This window comes from Physella acuta, unplaced genomic scaffold (genome assembly GCF_028476545.2).
Source record: "Physella acuta isolate Inbredline_101_S28 unplaced genomic scaffold, ASM2847654v3 ptg000881l, whole genome shotgun sequence".
NCBI lineage: Eukaryota > Metazoa > Mollusca > Gastropoda > Physidae > Physella > Physella acuta.
Genome location: NW_026732398.1, coordinates 55,120 through 70,298, shown reverse-complemented (window position 1 = coordinate 70,298; position 15,179 = coordinate 55,120). Strand labels below are relative to the sequence as shown.

Sequence of the window (15,179 nt, the reverse complement as noted above, 5' to 3'; positions counted from 1 at the left end):
GACTAGTGCTGGCACCTGACTCCCAGGTCCATCAGGGGCTAGGGAAGGAATAACTCCACGGGAAAGGGGCGGTAACTAGATCTAACTAAGGGGAGATAATCTATAGACTGGTCCATAGTTGCATGAAGGTGTCAGAGATTTGCATACATCTCTATATGGTTTACACACAATTTACACGACATTTACACTAGAGTGAAACAATATTTACACATATTTACAAGATACATTTACAGAAACATTAGACACGCTGTTGACATGCTTTACAGCGTATAGATGTTTTCTAAAGTTTTTGTCTACCTGGAGTCAGCTGTAAATTGGGAGTCAGGAGTCAGACTCTAGTGTAGGAGTTGGAGTCTTGTGCACACAATCGCCACCCCATCTCCTGTACGCCACCCCACCTCCTGTCTTCACGCCACCCCACCCATGTCCCTTCACTATGGGAGGGAACTCATCTTTTTCCCAGGGGACAAAAGCGGGAGAATGGAGCACGGAATAATGGCCTGGTGTGATTGGAACAATCCATCAGGTGAGGTAACTCTAGCACCTAACGTTGTTACTTGCTGGAGTTATGGTCCCTGTCACCCGCTAGTGATCGTCTATCATAGTCAGGGTCGGTAGATCCGAGCTAGGTACAAGCTGTTTGAAAGCTCTTTGGTATCTGTCTGAATATCTGAATATCTGTCTGAATATCTGAATATCTGTCTGAATATCTGTCTGATTTGAAGTGTTCGAACGTATTCTGAGCAAAACATCAGATACAAAATGAAATGACAGGAAAAATATCATACCTGAGACAGGAAACCTGTGGAATACCTGCGATAGAAACCTGCAGTAGAGGATGCTTTGTGTGGTCAAGTTTAGGTAGACTTTAGTCTGAACTTGTGTGTCTGGTAGATGGGTCTGGGTCTGGTAGATGGGTCTGGTAGACGGGTCTGGGTCTGGTAGACGGGTCTGGTAGACGGGTCTGGGTCTGGTAGACGGGTCTGGTAGACGGGTCTGGTAGACGGGTCTGGGTCTGGTAGATGGGTCTGGTAGACGGGTCTGGGTCTGGTAGATGGGTCTGGTAGACGGGTCTGGGTCTGGTAGACGGGTCTGGTAGACGGGTCTGGTAGACGGGTCTGGTAGACGGGTCTGGTAGACGGGTCTGGGTCTGGTAGACGGGTCTGGTAGACGGGTCTGGTAGACGGGTCTGGTAGACGGGTCTGGGTCGGGTAGACGGGTCTGGGTCGGGTAGACGGGTCTGGGTCTGGTAGACGGGTCTGGTAGACGGGTCTGGGTCTGGTAGATGGGTCTGGTAGACGGGTCTGGTAGACGGGTCTGGGTCTGGTAGACGGGTCTGGTAGACGGGTCTGGTAGACGGGTCTGGTAGACGGGTCTGGTAGACGGGTCTGGTAGACGGGTCTGGTAGACGGGTCTGGTAGATGGGTCTGGTAGACGGGTCTGGGTCTGGTAGACGGGTCTGGTAGATGGGTCTGGTAGACGGGTCTGGTAGACGGGTCTGGGTCGGGTAGACGGGTCTGGGTCGGGTAGACGGGTCTGGGTCTGGTAGACGGGTCTGGTAGACGGGTCTGGTAGAGGGTCTGGGTCTGGTAGACGGGTCTGGTAGACGGGTCTGGTAGACGGGTCTGGGTCGGGTAGACGGGTCTGGGTCGGGTAGACGGGTCTGGGTCTGGTAGACGGGTCTGGGTCGGGTAGACGGGTCTGGGTCGGGTAGACGGGTCTGGGTCTGGTAGACGGGTCTGGTAGACGGGTCTGGGTCTGGTAGACGGGTCTGGGTCGGGTAGACGGGTCTGGGTCTGGTAGACGGGTCTGGGTCTGGTAGACGGGTCTGGTAGACGGGTCTGGTAGACGGGTCTGGGTCTGGTAGACGGGTCTGGGTCGGGTAGACGGGTCTTTTAGAGGGTCTGGTAGACGGGTCTGGTAGACGGGTCTGGTAGACGGGTCGGGTAGACGGGTCTGGGTCTGGTAGACGGGTCTGGGTCGGGTAGACGGGTCTTTTAGAGGGTCTGGTAGACGGGTCTGGGTCGGGTAGACGGGTCTGGTAGACGGGTCTGGTAGACGGGTCTGGGTCGGGTAGACGGGTCTGGGTCGGGTAGACGGGTCGGGTAGACGGGTCGGGTAGACGGGTCTGGGTCGGGTAGACGGGTCTGGTAGACGGGTCTGGGTCTGGTAGACGGGTCTGGTAGACGGGTCTGGGTCGGGTAGACGGGTCTGGGTCGGGTAGACGGGTCTGGGTCGGGTAGACGGGTCTGGTAGACGGGTCTGGTAGACGGGTCTGGGTCTGGTAGACGGGTCTGGGTCGGGTAGACGGGTCTTTTAGAGGGTCTGGTAGACGACAAGATGGCCCAGATTGAGCTATGACTCAGCTATTGTATCACGTGATCAAGTTATATTTAGACGAGTTCACCTCTCGTGACGTCACTATAAACAACGGAAGTTGATGATGGCGCGTGATACACCTCGATCTGATTGAGACCACGTGATCTACCAGTCCAATGTAAACAAATACCTGGACATCTTGTCAATTTTGTTTAGCTTTGTACACTAAATAATCAGATCACGTGATCATCAATTACGTCTAGTTCCCATAGTCTGGTATCGTGGTCTAGTGGTCTGTTGGTTTGGTGGTCTGGTGGTCCAGTGGTCTGGTGTAGTGGTCAGGTCAAAAGAGCGGAAGTAAACACCAAAAAGACCTACGAGCGATAATGAAGTCTAAAGCCCAGAAATCTGAACGAATCCCGCAGCAAACGATAGTCTCGCGCCCGGCAGGGGAGGGAACTGATCCGTCCCTAGAATAGACCGGGCTATTTTTAGCAGTGATGACAAGGTGATGGTACACATACTTTAACACGTGTGTAAACATAAGGGGGGTGGGGGGGGGGGGGGTGGGGGGATCCTGTCTCTATCAACAGACACGTAGATCTGTTGCTGTAGTCAAGGTGTAAACAGTACCGGGCTCTAGGGAGATGGGGGCTTTAGGCTGGGGAGATGGGGGGCTTTAGGCTGGGGAGATGGGGGCTTTAGGCTGGGGAGATGGGGGCTTTAGGCTGGGGAGATGGGGGCTTTAGGCTGGGGAGATGGGGGCTTTAGACTGGGGAGATGGGGGCTTTAGACTGAGGAGATGGGGGCTGTAGGCAGACTGGGGAGATGGGGGCTTTAGACTGGGGAGATGGGGGCTTTAGACTGGGGAGATGGGGGCTTTAGACTGAGGAGATGGGGGCTGTAGGCAGACTGGGGAGATGGGGGCTTTAGACTGGGGAGATGGGGGCTTTAGACTGGGGAGATGGGGGGATGGGGGCTTTAGACTGGGGAGATGGGGGCTTTAGACTGGGGAGATGGGGGCTTTAGACTGGGGAGATGGGGGGCTTTAGACTGGGGAGATGGGGGCTTTAGACTGGGGAGATGGGGGCTTTAGACTGGGGAGATGGGGGCTTTAGACTGGGGAGATGGGGGCTTTAGACTGGGGAGATGGGGGCTTTAGACTGGGGAGATGGGGGCTTTAGACTGGGGAGATGGGGGCTTAAGACTGGGGAGATGGGGTGATGGGGGCTTTAGACTGGGGAGATGGGGGCTTTAGACTGGGGAGATGGGGGCTTTAGACTGGGGAGATGGGGGCTTTAGACTGGGGAGATGGGGGGATGGGGGCTTTAGACTGGGGAGATGGGGGCTTTAGACTGGGGAGATGGGGGCTTTAGACTGGGGAGATGGGGGCTTTAGACTGGGGAGATGGGGGCTTTAGACTGGGGAGATGGGGGCTTTAGACTGGGGAGATGGGGGGATGGGGGCTTTAGACTGGGGAGATGGGGGGATGGGGGCTTTAGACTGGGGAGATGGGGGCTTTAGACTGGGGAGATGGGGGCTTTAGACTGGGGAGATGGGGGCTTTAGACTGGGGAGATGGGGGGCTTTAGACTGGGGAGATGGGGGCTTAAGACTGGGGAGATGGGGGGATGGGGGCTTTAGACTGGGGAGATGGGGGCTTTAGACTGGGGAGATGGGGGGCTTTAGACTGGGGAGATGGGGGCTTAAGACTGGGGAGATGGGGGGATGGGGGCTTTAGACTGGGGAGATGGGGGCTTTAGACTGGGGAGATGGGGGCTTTAGACTGGGGAGATGGGGGGATGGGGGCTTTAGACTGGGGAGATGGGGGGATGGGGGCTTTAGACTGGGGAGATGGGGGCTTTAGACTGGGGAGATGGGGGCTTTAGACTGGGGAGATGGGGGCTTTAGACTGGGGAGATGGGGGGATGGGGGCTTTAGACTGGGGAGATGGGGGTTTAGACTGGGGAGATGGGGGCTTTAGACTGGGGAGATGGGGGATTTAGGCAGATTGGGGAGATTGGGGCTTTAGACTGGGGAGATGGGGGCTTTAGACTGGGGAGATGGGGGCTGTAGGCAGACAATTTAAGAACAAAATCACACAATTTACCCAAAAGCCTGCAGACTAAAAAGACTGACACATTTTTCCGGCTACAAAAGAAACACAAATTTGTAAAGTTGGTACATGATGGCGTCAGGATCACGAAGGAATTATCAGTAATAAAAATATGTCGACAGCAGGTCGCTAGGGGAAGCTACTCTAGTCTCTGGTTAGCCGGGTGCACACAAAAAAATGCGCAAATAGAAAAATGCGCACACAGAAAAATGCGCAAATAGAAAAATGCGCACACAGAAAAATGCGCAAATAGAAAAATGCGCACACAGAAAAATGCGCAAATAGAAAAATGCGCACACAAAAAAATGCGCAAATAGAAAAATGCGCAAATAGAAAAATGCGCACACAGAAAAATGCGCAAATAGAAAAATGCTCAAATAGAAAAATGCGCACACAGAAAAATGCGCACACAGAAAAATGCGCAAAGAAAAAAATGCGCAAGCAGAAAAATGCGCACACAGAAAATTCGCAAAGAGAAAAATGTGCAACCAGAAAAATGTGCAAACAGAAAACTGCGCACACAGAATTAGGAGATAGTGCCATGTAGTTGACGTTGTAAACAGATACCGAGCTAAAGGACAGGGGTGACAACTGCCAGAATGTAGTCGCTACATCGGTACTCGATCTAAAACCCACCCCCTTACACACCCACAACCTCACACACCCACCCCCTCACACACCCACAACCTCACACACCCACCACCTCACACACCCACCCCCTCACACACCCACAACCTCACACACTTACCCCTCATATACACCCACAACCTCACACACCCACCCCCCACACCCACCCCCACCCCCTCACACACCCACCCCCTCACACACACCCACCCTCACACAATCACACACCCACATCTTACCCGACCAGCAATCAGTTTCAGCAGAGTCACATATGCCGCCCCCCCCCCCCTCAACCAAGTTGTCTCTTTGATGAATCTCTTCAATCGGGCGACAACAAATTGTAGCAAACATTGGTCCCTCGGTCAACAAACATCAGGTCCCGGGACCCTCAACCCCCACCCCCTACCCACCAGAGGGACCCTCTAGATCAACCCCCACACCCCACCCACCAGGCAGTCGGAGAGAAATGTGTGAAGCTGCCCTCCCATTTCCTCAGAAAGTTCCAGAGTAAATACCCACGAGACTGATTCATGCCTGCAACATTTTCACATCTAAATACAGATGGTGGGGGGGGGGGGGTGCAGTGTACTCTAAACATTGTCGTTTTATATCGCACTTCCCAGGCTGCCGTATAGGATCAATGTGTGTGTGTGTGGGGGGGGGGGGTAGGGGGGGGGCTGCACATGGGCGCATGGCAGGTAATTCATTTCATCTTCATTGCCTCATTACATCATCATTAAATAATGATTGTGTAATTAATATAATATAATCATTACATCTTTATTAGATATCAGTAGGCTTATACCTTAATTACAATAGCATTACATCTTACCATTATATCATTACAGCCGTTGGTACCCGTTACACGCAGATTATATATTTTAATGTTACAATTGTTTGGGAAAAATATTTTATAAAATAGTTATTGGTCAAAAAGTGTTTTAAAGTAATTTGTATTACTTTTTGCCGAGAAAATTGTATACATTTCATAACGTAAGTCTTGATAAGTAGATTTATAGATCTAAACCAAATACGAAAGAAATAGTTCATTTCTTCATATTCTAAAATTGGAAGATGACGCCATTAGTTTTGTGTACTTTCCGTAGTTTAAACATGCGGCATGTGACGTCATTTTTTTTTTTTTTGGCTTACTTGTCTCAACAATAAACACTTTTCCGGTTGCATAATTAAAATTACGTTTCTACATTCGAATATGCCTTTATTTTTATTTTCCTTCTTTAAATAAAATTTAGTTTATACATTTAAAACATAAAACATATTATTTTTAACAAAACTCCGTATTATCAATTGAAAATGGTCATTTTAAAATAGGTAATTTGAAAGTGGTCATTTGAAAGAGGTCATTTGAAAGTGACCATTTGAAAGTGGTCATTTGAAACAGGCCAGATTAAAGCGATCATAAAAAAGACAATCAGGAATCTCCTAGACCTTGTAGCCTGAAATTTAAGGCAATCCAATTCAAAGTTAACTCTTCATATTTGACCAGTGGTCGTCATTTGGTTTTCTTCTTGCGTAGAAGCGGAAAACATTTGTATGACATCAGTTCTATTTTTACCTCCATGCCGAGAAATTAAAAACTGGTGTGTATGTGTGAGTGTAAGCTAATCTGCATTGTGTGTGTGAGTGTGTGCGTGTGCGTGTGGGTTTATTAAAGGGTTAATCACCACACATATGACTTAAGTTACATCCCATTACATTTCATTACATCTCATTTTATCTCATTTTATCTCATTTTATCGCATTACATTTCATTACATCTCATTACATCTTATTACATCTCATTTTATCTCATTACATTTCATTACATTTCATTACATCTCATTACATCTCATTACATCTCATTACATCTCATTGCATCTCATTGCATCTCATTGCATCTCATTGCATCTCATTGCATCTCATTACATCTCATTACATCTCATTACATCTCATTACATCTCATTGCATCTCATTGCATCTCATTGCATCTCATTGCATCTCATTACATCTCATTACATCTCATTACATCTCATTACATCTCATTACATCTCATTACATCTCATTACATCTCATTACATCTCATTACATCTCATTACATCTCATTACATCTCATTGCATCTCATTGCATCTCATTACATCTCATTACATCTCATTACATCTCATTACATCTCATTACATTTCATTACATCTCATTACATCTCATTACATCTCATTTTATCTCATTTTATCTCATTACATCTCATTACATCTCATTACATCTCATTTTATCTCATTACATCTCATTACATCTCATTACATCTCAACATGAAGTTATTTCATGATATCTCATTTTCTCATTTTTTCATAGCCATACACATTAACCTTCATTATCTCACCACCTCACTAGTTAATATCTCACTATCTCACCACCACCTCACTAGTTAATATCTCACTATCTCACCACCACCTCACTAGTTAATATCTCACTATCTCAGCACTACCTCACCAATTATTATCTCACTATCTCACCACTACCTCACCAATTATTACCTCACTATCTCACCACTACCTCACCAATTATTACCTCACTATTTCACCACTACCTCACCAATTATTACCTCACTACTTCACCAATTATTACTTCACTATCTCACCACTAGTCACCACTACCTCACCAATTATTACCTCTTTATCTCACCACTACATCACCAATTATTACCTCACTACCTCACCAATTATTACTTCACTATCTCACCACTACCTCACCAATTATTACCTCTTTATCTCAGTACTACCTCACCAATTATTACCTCTTTATCTCACCACTACCTCACCAATTATTAGCTCACTATCTCACCACTACCTCACCAATTATTATCTCACTATCTCACCATTACCTCACCAATTATTACCTCACTATTTCACCAATTATTATCTCACTATATCACCACTACCTCACCAATTATTACCTCTTTATCTCACCACTACCTCACCAATTATTACCTCACTATTTCACCAATTATTATCTCACTATATCACCACTACCTCACCAATTATTACCTCTTTATCTCACCACTACCTCACCAATTATTACCTCACTACCTCACCAATTATTAGCTCACTATCTCACCACTACCTCACCAATTATTATCTCACTATCTCACCACTATCTCACCAATTATTACCTCACTATTTCACCACTACCTCACCAATTATTACCTCACTACCTCACCAATTATTACTTCACTATCTCACCACTACCTCACCAATTATTACCTCTTTATCTCACCACTACCTCACCAATTATTACCTCACTACCTCACCAATTATTACTTCACTATCTCACCACTACCTCACCAATTATTACCTCTTTATCTCACCACTACCTCACCAATTATTAGCTCACTATCTCACCACTACCTCACCAATTATTACCTCACTATCTCACCACTACCTCACCAATTATTACCTCACTATTTCACCACTACCTCACCAATTATTACCTCACTACCTCACCAATTATTACCTCACTATCTCAGCACTACCTCACCAATTATTACCTCACTATCTCAGCACCTGACTGTAACTGAACCTGGTTTTGAAACTGCTCGAATTTTTTTCCTCCACATGCCGAGCTTGTGAGTCAGGGGTGAGTAGATACACGCGAGAGGCATGTTGTCTGCAGGGGGGGGGGGTCGGTACGTTCTCGTTATGGGGAGGGGGGGGGGTCGGTACGTTCTCGTTATGGGGAGGGGGGGGGTCGGTACGTTCTCGTTATGGGGAGGGGAGGGGGGATCGGTACGTTATCGTTATGGGGAGGGGAGGGGGGATCGGTACGTTCTCGTTATGGGGAGGGGAGGGGGGGTCGGTACGTTCTCGTTATGGGGAGGGGAGGGGGATCGGTACGTTCTCGTTATGGGGAGGGGAGGGGGGTCGGTACGTTCTCGTTATGGGGAGGGGGGGGGGTCGGTACGTTCTCGTTATGGGGAGGGGGGGGGGTCGGTACGTTCTCGTTATGGGGAGGGGAGGGGTGCGGCATTCGCCGGTGCGTGTGTGTATGTGTGGTGGTCAGTGTTTAAAAGTGTGGGGTGAGCACTTTGTTAAATGCGTGTACAGCCACATCAGCACGTACTGAGCTGGCCACCAGAGGACATTCGTCGGTTTACATTTTTTATAGGGATTAGTTATCGATGTGTCATTTCTCAGGTTTAAAGCTTCAATTACTGTAAACATACAAAAAAATATATAGGCTACATACTAGATCTACACATACAAGATATACACATACAAGATATATACATGCTCTACGTTTAATAGCCGTTAAACAAACATATGGCCCGCTTACAAACACAGATGCAGCATGCAGTGTTCTAACGCCAAATTCTTTGTTCTTGATCCAACCACCCCTATCAATAAACTAACAAACAAAGCCTAAACCAAAGCCTACCATTGAACTAACAATAAAACAAACCTAGGATCTTGTCATCAGCTCACCAACATCACCATAACTATCTACACACAAGCTACGGGTTTTCCCACTAATAGAAATAACATGTTTTGTTTGTTATTTTCCTGTGTAAAAATAGATTTATGGTTATTTATAGTCGCCAAAAAACAAGCAGTAGGAGAATGTGGGGTAGGTGTGGGCCACTACACATCTTGTGGGGGTAGGTGTGGGGGCCACTACACATCTTGTGGGGGTAGGTGTGGGGACGCTACACATCTTGTGGGGGTAGGTGTGGGGCCTATATAATATATGAGAAACAAAATTGTGTATACAATCGCCGTATGCAAAAAAAAAAAAAAATTAATCTAACTAAGAATTAAAAAAAAAGATTTGAATAGTTTATGATGGTGTCAGTCTGATGGTGTCAGTCTGATGGTGTCAGTCTGATGGTGTCAGTCTGATGGTGTCAGTCCCGTTGTTAGCCAGTAACATTACAACTGTGGTGACCCGACTAGGGAATATGTTGGGAGGGGGGGGGGGCATGTGTTAAACGTATAGGCTGGTTAGACTGGTTGAACTTGTGTACATGTTAAACTTTTGTACGTGTTAAACGTGTGTACATGTTGAAATTATGTACGTGTTGAACTAGTCTTAGGGTTTAACCTGTGTGATTGATAGCCAACTAGATGAAATCAACCACTCACTTCTTGTTAGTGTTTAATGGTTGCCTTGGTTACCAGTTGTGTAATTGTTTAATGGTCTCCTTAGTTACCAGTTGTGTAATTGTTTAATGGTCTCCTTAGTTACCAGTTGTGTAATTGTTTAATGGTCTCCTTAGTTACCAGTTGTGTAATTGTTTAATGGTCTCCTTAGTTACCAGTTGTGTAATTGTTTAATGGTCTCCTTAGTTACCAGTTGTGTAATTGTTTAATGGTCTCCTTAGTTACCAGTTGTGTAATTGTTTAATGGTCTCCTTAGTTACCAGTTGTATGAGTTGTTTGTCACGTTGCTTTTGTCTCAGACAAAAAAAAAAAAGGGGAGAGAAGTAGAAACTGGTTTTCCTTTTACCTGCCCCTGCACCCCCTCTCTCCCCCCCCCCCCCCCCCCCAGGAGATAAGTGAGCGGAGAAGATGAACGTCACATTTGATGAGCCGTGATGTTCGGCTCCCGGTAAAAGCATTTGAAAAGTTGAGTTTTATTTGAGAAGAAATTCATCTCAGTTAGCTTTTTCTTGTAGGTTAGACATTTGTCAGCTAGGCTATGTCTGTCTGGCATTTGTTATTCGCTTTGGGAACCCCTGCTATAACTTTGGGAACCCCTAATATAATCTTTGGGAATCCCTGCTATAACTTTGGGAACCCCTACAGTGGCGGAACTAGAAAAAAAGGGCCACCCCGCAAAAAAATTTTTTAGGCCCCCCCCCATATATATATATATATATATATATATATACATACATATATATATATATATATATATATATATATATATATATATATATATATATATATATATATATATATATATATATATATATATATATATATATATATATATATATATATATATATATATATATATATATAAACACGAAATACGAACATACAATACTCATTTTTGCCCTAATTGAGTTTTTAAAAGATGTTTTTTTTTAATTAATACAAATTACAACATATAGTCATGTGTGTAAGTGTATTAGTGTGTTCAGTGAAAATTGGTTATATTATATCTCTGCTAAAAGGCCTCTTACCATCTAGTCCAGGGGTCTCCAAACTACGGCCCGCGGGCCGCATGCGGCCCGCAAGGTCCCCTTATCGGGCCGCGGAGATCTTTTTGTCCACGGAAAAAATGTTTGTTGGAGGTGGCTGAGGAACTTTGCCCAGAAAGTTCAAAACGATTTAAAAATGTAGCTTTGGGTGCAAAAACCATTGCCCGCAGTTTTGCTGACATTGATGAAAACATTGTGACTCAAACAGTGAAAAATTCATGCAAGTTTCGCCATTTTTCAATTGCAATGGATGAGTCGCTGAAATTTATATATATTTCTATATAGTTTATGTTTCGTTGGGGGGGGGGGGGGGGAGAAGGGGGTATATATTCTTCGGTGGGGGGGGGGGGGGGCTCCGCCACCCCAAAGAGATGCCTGAAAGAAACTGGCCCCCGAACTGACATTTTTTTTTTTTTTTTTCTTTTCCCGAACTGACATTTGATAGTTAATGCGGCCCTCGGGCTGAAAAGTTTGGAGACCCCTGATCTAGTCGGTGAAAAGAATATAAAACCTGAAAGCTTTGTATTAGTAATGGTGTCTCGTGTTATGTTTATTTTAACGTTTTTTATTTATTTATTTTATTAATTTTAAATACATTTCCTTTTTGTACAATCTCATTCTTTAGTAAGTATTTTTATTAAAAAATAATAATTAAGAAAAGTAATTGCTTTTTAATTTGTTAAGGACACATCTATTAAAAGGAGCTTATGAGCATTCCTATTTGACTATTTATAAAGGGAAATAAGTCATTGGAAGTGGTTTGAACGTTTGCTTATCTTTGAAAAGCTTGATTGTATGAGAAAGAGGACTCAGCTTTCACAGTGTTTTAAAAAAAAGGGAAAAAGAATACACAAGAGCGTGGGGTGGTGTCTATAGAATAAAGATAATCCAATCGCAGCTACGGTAATCTTTTTACAAAACAACCATTAAGTCGAAAATGCAAGAAAATTAATTTTTTTTAACTATACATTTTTTTTTATTATGGTCGGCGGTGGGCCCCTAAATGGCGTGGGCCCCCCCGCATTGCGGGGTCTGGCGGCACTGTAGTTCCGCCCCTGAACCCCTAATATAATCTTTGGGAACCCCTGCTAGAGAAGTGGTTCCCTAGACTTGATAATCTCAAGCCCTACATGAAAGATTGTTGCACTAAATACAAGCCCCTGGTTCCACAAGGGCGGTAACTTGCCAAGACAGGGGACATAATCATCAACAGCACCTTCCAATTTTGTTTCGTTCTCGAGGAAGAGAAGTTTCTTGTTTTTAAAAAGTCTCCACAATCGCAGACAATGACGTCATGTTATTTCTTTGAACATTTTTCCTCACCTGACAGCATATTGCGAGTTGTCAATTTTTAGCATTTCTCGAGGGCTGCTTCAAAATAAACAAGCAGGGAAGTAACTCTAATGAAGCAAACTTCAAGGGGGAAGGAATTTTTATTCGCTCCTTACACTAGTCAGATTTGAATGGATTAAATGTTACAAATTATTTTTTACGTAGATGAGAAAAGGGGATTACACATTTTTCATGAACAGCTTTAAAGTGCCATTTAAAAATGTGTTAAAGGACCAACCATACAAAAACAGACCGTTCAAATTAAAGAGAGATGACATTCCAATAAACAAAATTCCTCAGTCACTCTCAGAGTCCCCGCATGCGCCCTACCCCCCCCCCCCCTTGAGCCTAGAGGAAAGACTAAATAAAAAAGGAAGCCTAATGTTTATTTTTTAAAATTGAGACCGTATTTTAAAAAGCTAAAACAATTATCCTTGAGAGAATCATATTACGTCCATAGACATTCGCGATAGAAAGGAATTAGGCTTAAAACTAAATACACACCAAGCTTAGAGCAGTGGTTCTTAAAATATTGGAGCTATGAAACCCCACTAGCTTCACATGCGCCTTCACCGAACCCTTGTAAATAGTTCTGTTGTACGCACCGTTGTAAATAGTTCTGTTGTACGCACCGTTGTAAATAGTTCTGTTGTACGCACACAAATCAGATCGTGAATCTGGACTTGGGTGTGTCTTGACCTCCGCCGAACCCCTGACACGGACTCACCGAACCCCTGAGACCACACTATCAAGTTTTTTACCACACAATCAAGTTTTTAAATTAGATTTTTTTTTAAAACACTGCAGACAGATTTTAAATATTGAGACCACAACCTAACTCAACATATCACACCCAACCCAAACTAGCACAAAACAAACTACCACAACCCAACCCAAATAACCACAACCCAACCCAAATAACCACAACCCAACCCAAATAACCACAACCCAACCCAAATAACCACAACCCAACCCAAACTAGCATAAAAACAAACACAACCCAACCCAAACTACCACAACCCAACCCAAACTACCACAACCCAACCCAAATAACCACAACCCAACCCAAACTAGCACAAAACAAACTACCACAACCCAACCCAAATAACCACAACCCAACCCAAATAACCACAACCCAACCCAAATAACCACAACCCAACCCAAACTAGCACAAAACAAACTAACACAACCCAACCCAAATAACCACAACCCAACCCAAATAACCACAACCCCACCCAAATAACCACAACCCAACCCAAACTAGCACAAAACAAAACTAACTTAACCCAACCTTACCCTGCCCGTGGCATTCTAATTGAACTGATGTCATCTTTGAATGAGGCGACGAAGAGTTTACAAGTGAAATAAAAATACCGACTCAAGATTTAAAGTGAGCAATGAAAAAAATCAAATGACAAAAACAGTGCAGAGTTCTTCAAATGGAGCTAGAGCTGTTTTTTTTTAGACTTTCCTTAGACTTGCCAAGATTTTTGCCAGAATTTTAGTCCTTTTTAGACTTGCCAGGATTAAAGCCAGAATTTTAGGTTTTTTTAGACGCCAAGATTATTGCCAGAATTTTAGTTTTTTCTTTTAAGACGCCAAGATTTTATAGAGAATTTTAGTTATTTTTTTAGACTTACCAAGATTTTTTAGAGAATTTTAGTTTTTTTTAGACACCAAGGTTATTGCCAGAATTTTAGTTGTTTTTTTTTAAGACGCCAAGATTTTATAGAGAATTTAAGTTTTTTTTAGACTAACCAAGATGTTTTAGAGAATATTTTTTTTGACTCCAAGATTTTATAGAGAATTTAAGTTTTTTTTAGACTAACCAAGATGTTTTAGAGAATATTTTTTTTGACTTCAAGATTTTATAGAGAATTTTAGTTTTTTTTTTAGACTTACCAAGATGTTTTAGAGAATATTTTTTTTTACTCCAAGATTTTATAGAGAATTTTAGTTTTTTTTAGACTTACCAAGATGTTTTAGAGAATTTTTTTAGACTTACCAAGATGTTTTAGAGAATTTTTTTTTAGACCTACCAAGATGTTTTAGAGAATATTTTTTTAAACTTACCAAGATGTTTTAGAGAATATTTTTTTAAACTTACCAAGATTTTATAGAGAATTTTAGTTTTTTTTAGACTTACCAAGATGTTTTAGAAATTTTTTTTTTAGACTTACCAAGATGTTTTAGAGAATTTTTTTTAGACTTGCCAAGATTTTTTCCAGAATTTCAGAGACGTCCGTGGCTCGCGCCCATAACATACAAATATACAAATCAATAACACTCAATCAAGGGCAGATAACCACGCTGAGACAGCATGGGCAGATAACCAGGGAGCTTTCTGTTCTCTGTGTACGTTTGTCTGTGTGTCTGTGTGTCTATGTGTGTGTGTGTGCGTGTCTGTGTACGTGTGTCTGAGTGTACGTGTGTCTGTGTGTAAATTGCCAATGTGTACGGGTGCACTTGAATGCAAACGTCCCAATATTTACCCCGCAATATTTTTTTAACTTCCTCAACAAAATGACCTACAGGCAAGTCTGCCTCAGGGAACTAAAGAAGTAGAAATCTGCCTCAGGGAACTAAAGAAGTAGA

General features: G+C 43.6%; 1 protein-coding gene across 1 annotated transcript; it reads right to left on the bottom strand.

Annotated features, from left to right (window-relative positions):
• Positions 1-868: 868 nt before the first annotated feature.
• On the bottom strand, positions 869-5,590 carry LOC131952619 (uncharacterized). Its single transcript, XM_059315364.1, has 6 exons — positions 5,508-5,590; positions 4,210-4,303; positions 3,742-3,822; positions 3,093-3,161; positions 2,953-2,980; positions 869-2,325 (listed from the first exon to the last, which is right to left on the bottom strand). Exons 1-6 carry the CDS (start codon positions 5,588-5,590, stop codon positions 869-871), a joined length of 1,812 nt encoding a protein of 603 aa, XP_059171347.1.
• Positions 5,591-15,179: the final 9,589 nt, after the last annotated feature.

Bases quoted from the DNA above. Each gene is read 5' to 3' on its own strand.
- LOC131952619 (XM_059315364.1), bottom strand. From the start codon at position 5,590: ATGAATCAGTCTCGTGGGTATTTACTCTGGAACTTTCTGAGGAAATGG. The intron at 3,823-4,209 runs GTCTAAAGCCCC...CCATCTCCCCAG, and splicing joins CTAAAGCCCCCATCTCCCCA to TCTAAAGCCCCCATCCCCCC. The intron at 3,162-3,741 runs GTCTAAAGCCCC...CCATCTCCCCAG, and splicing joins CTAAAGCCCCCATCTCCCCA to TCTAAAGCCCCCATCTCCCC.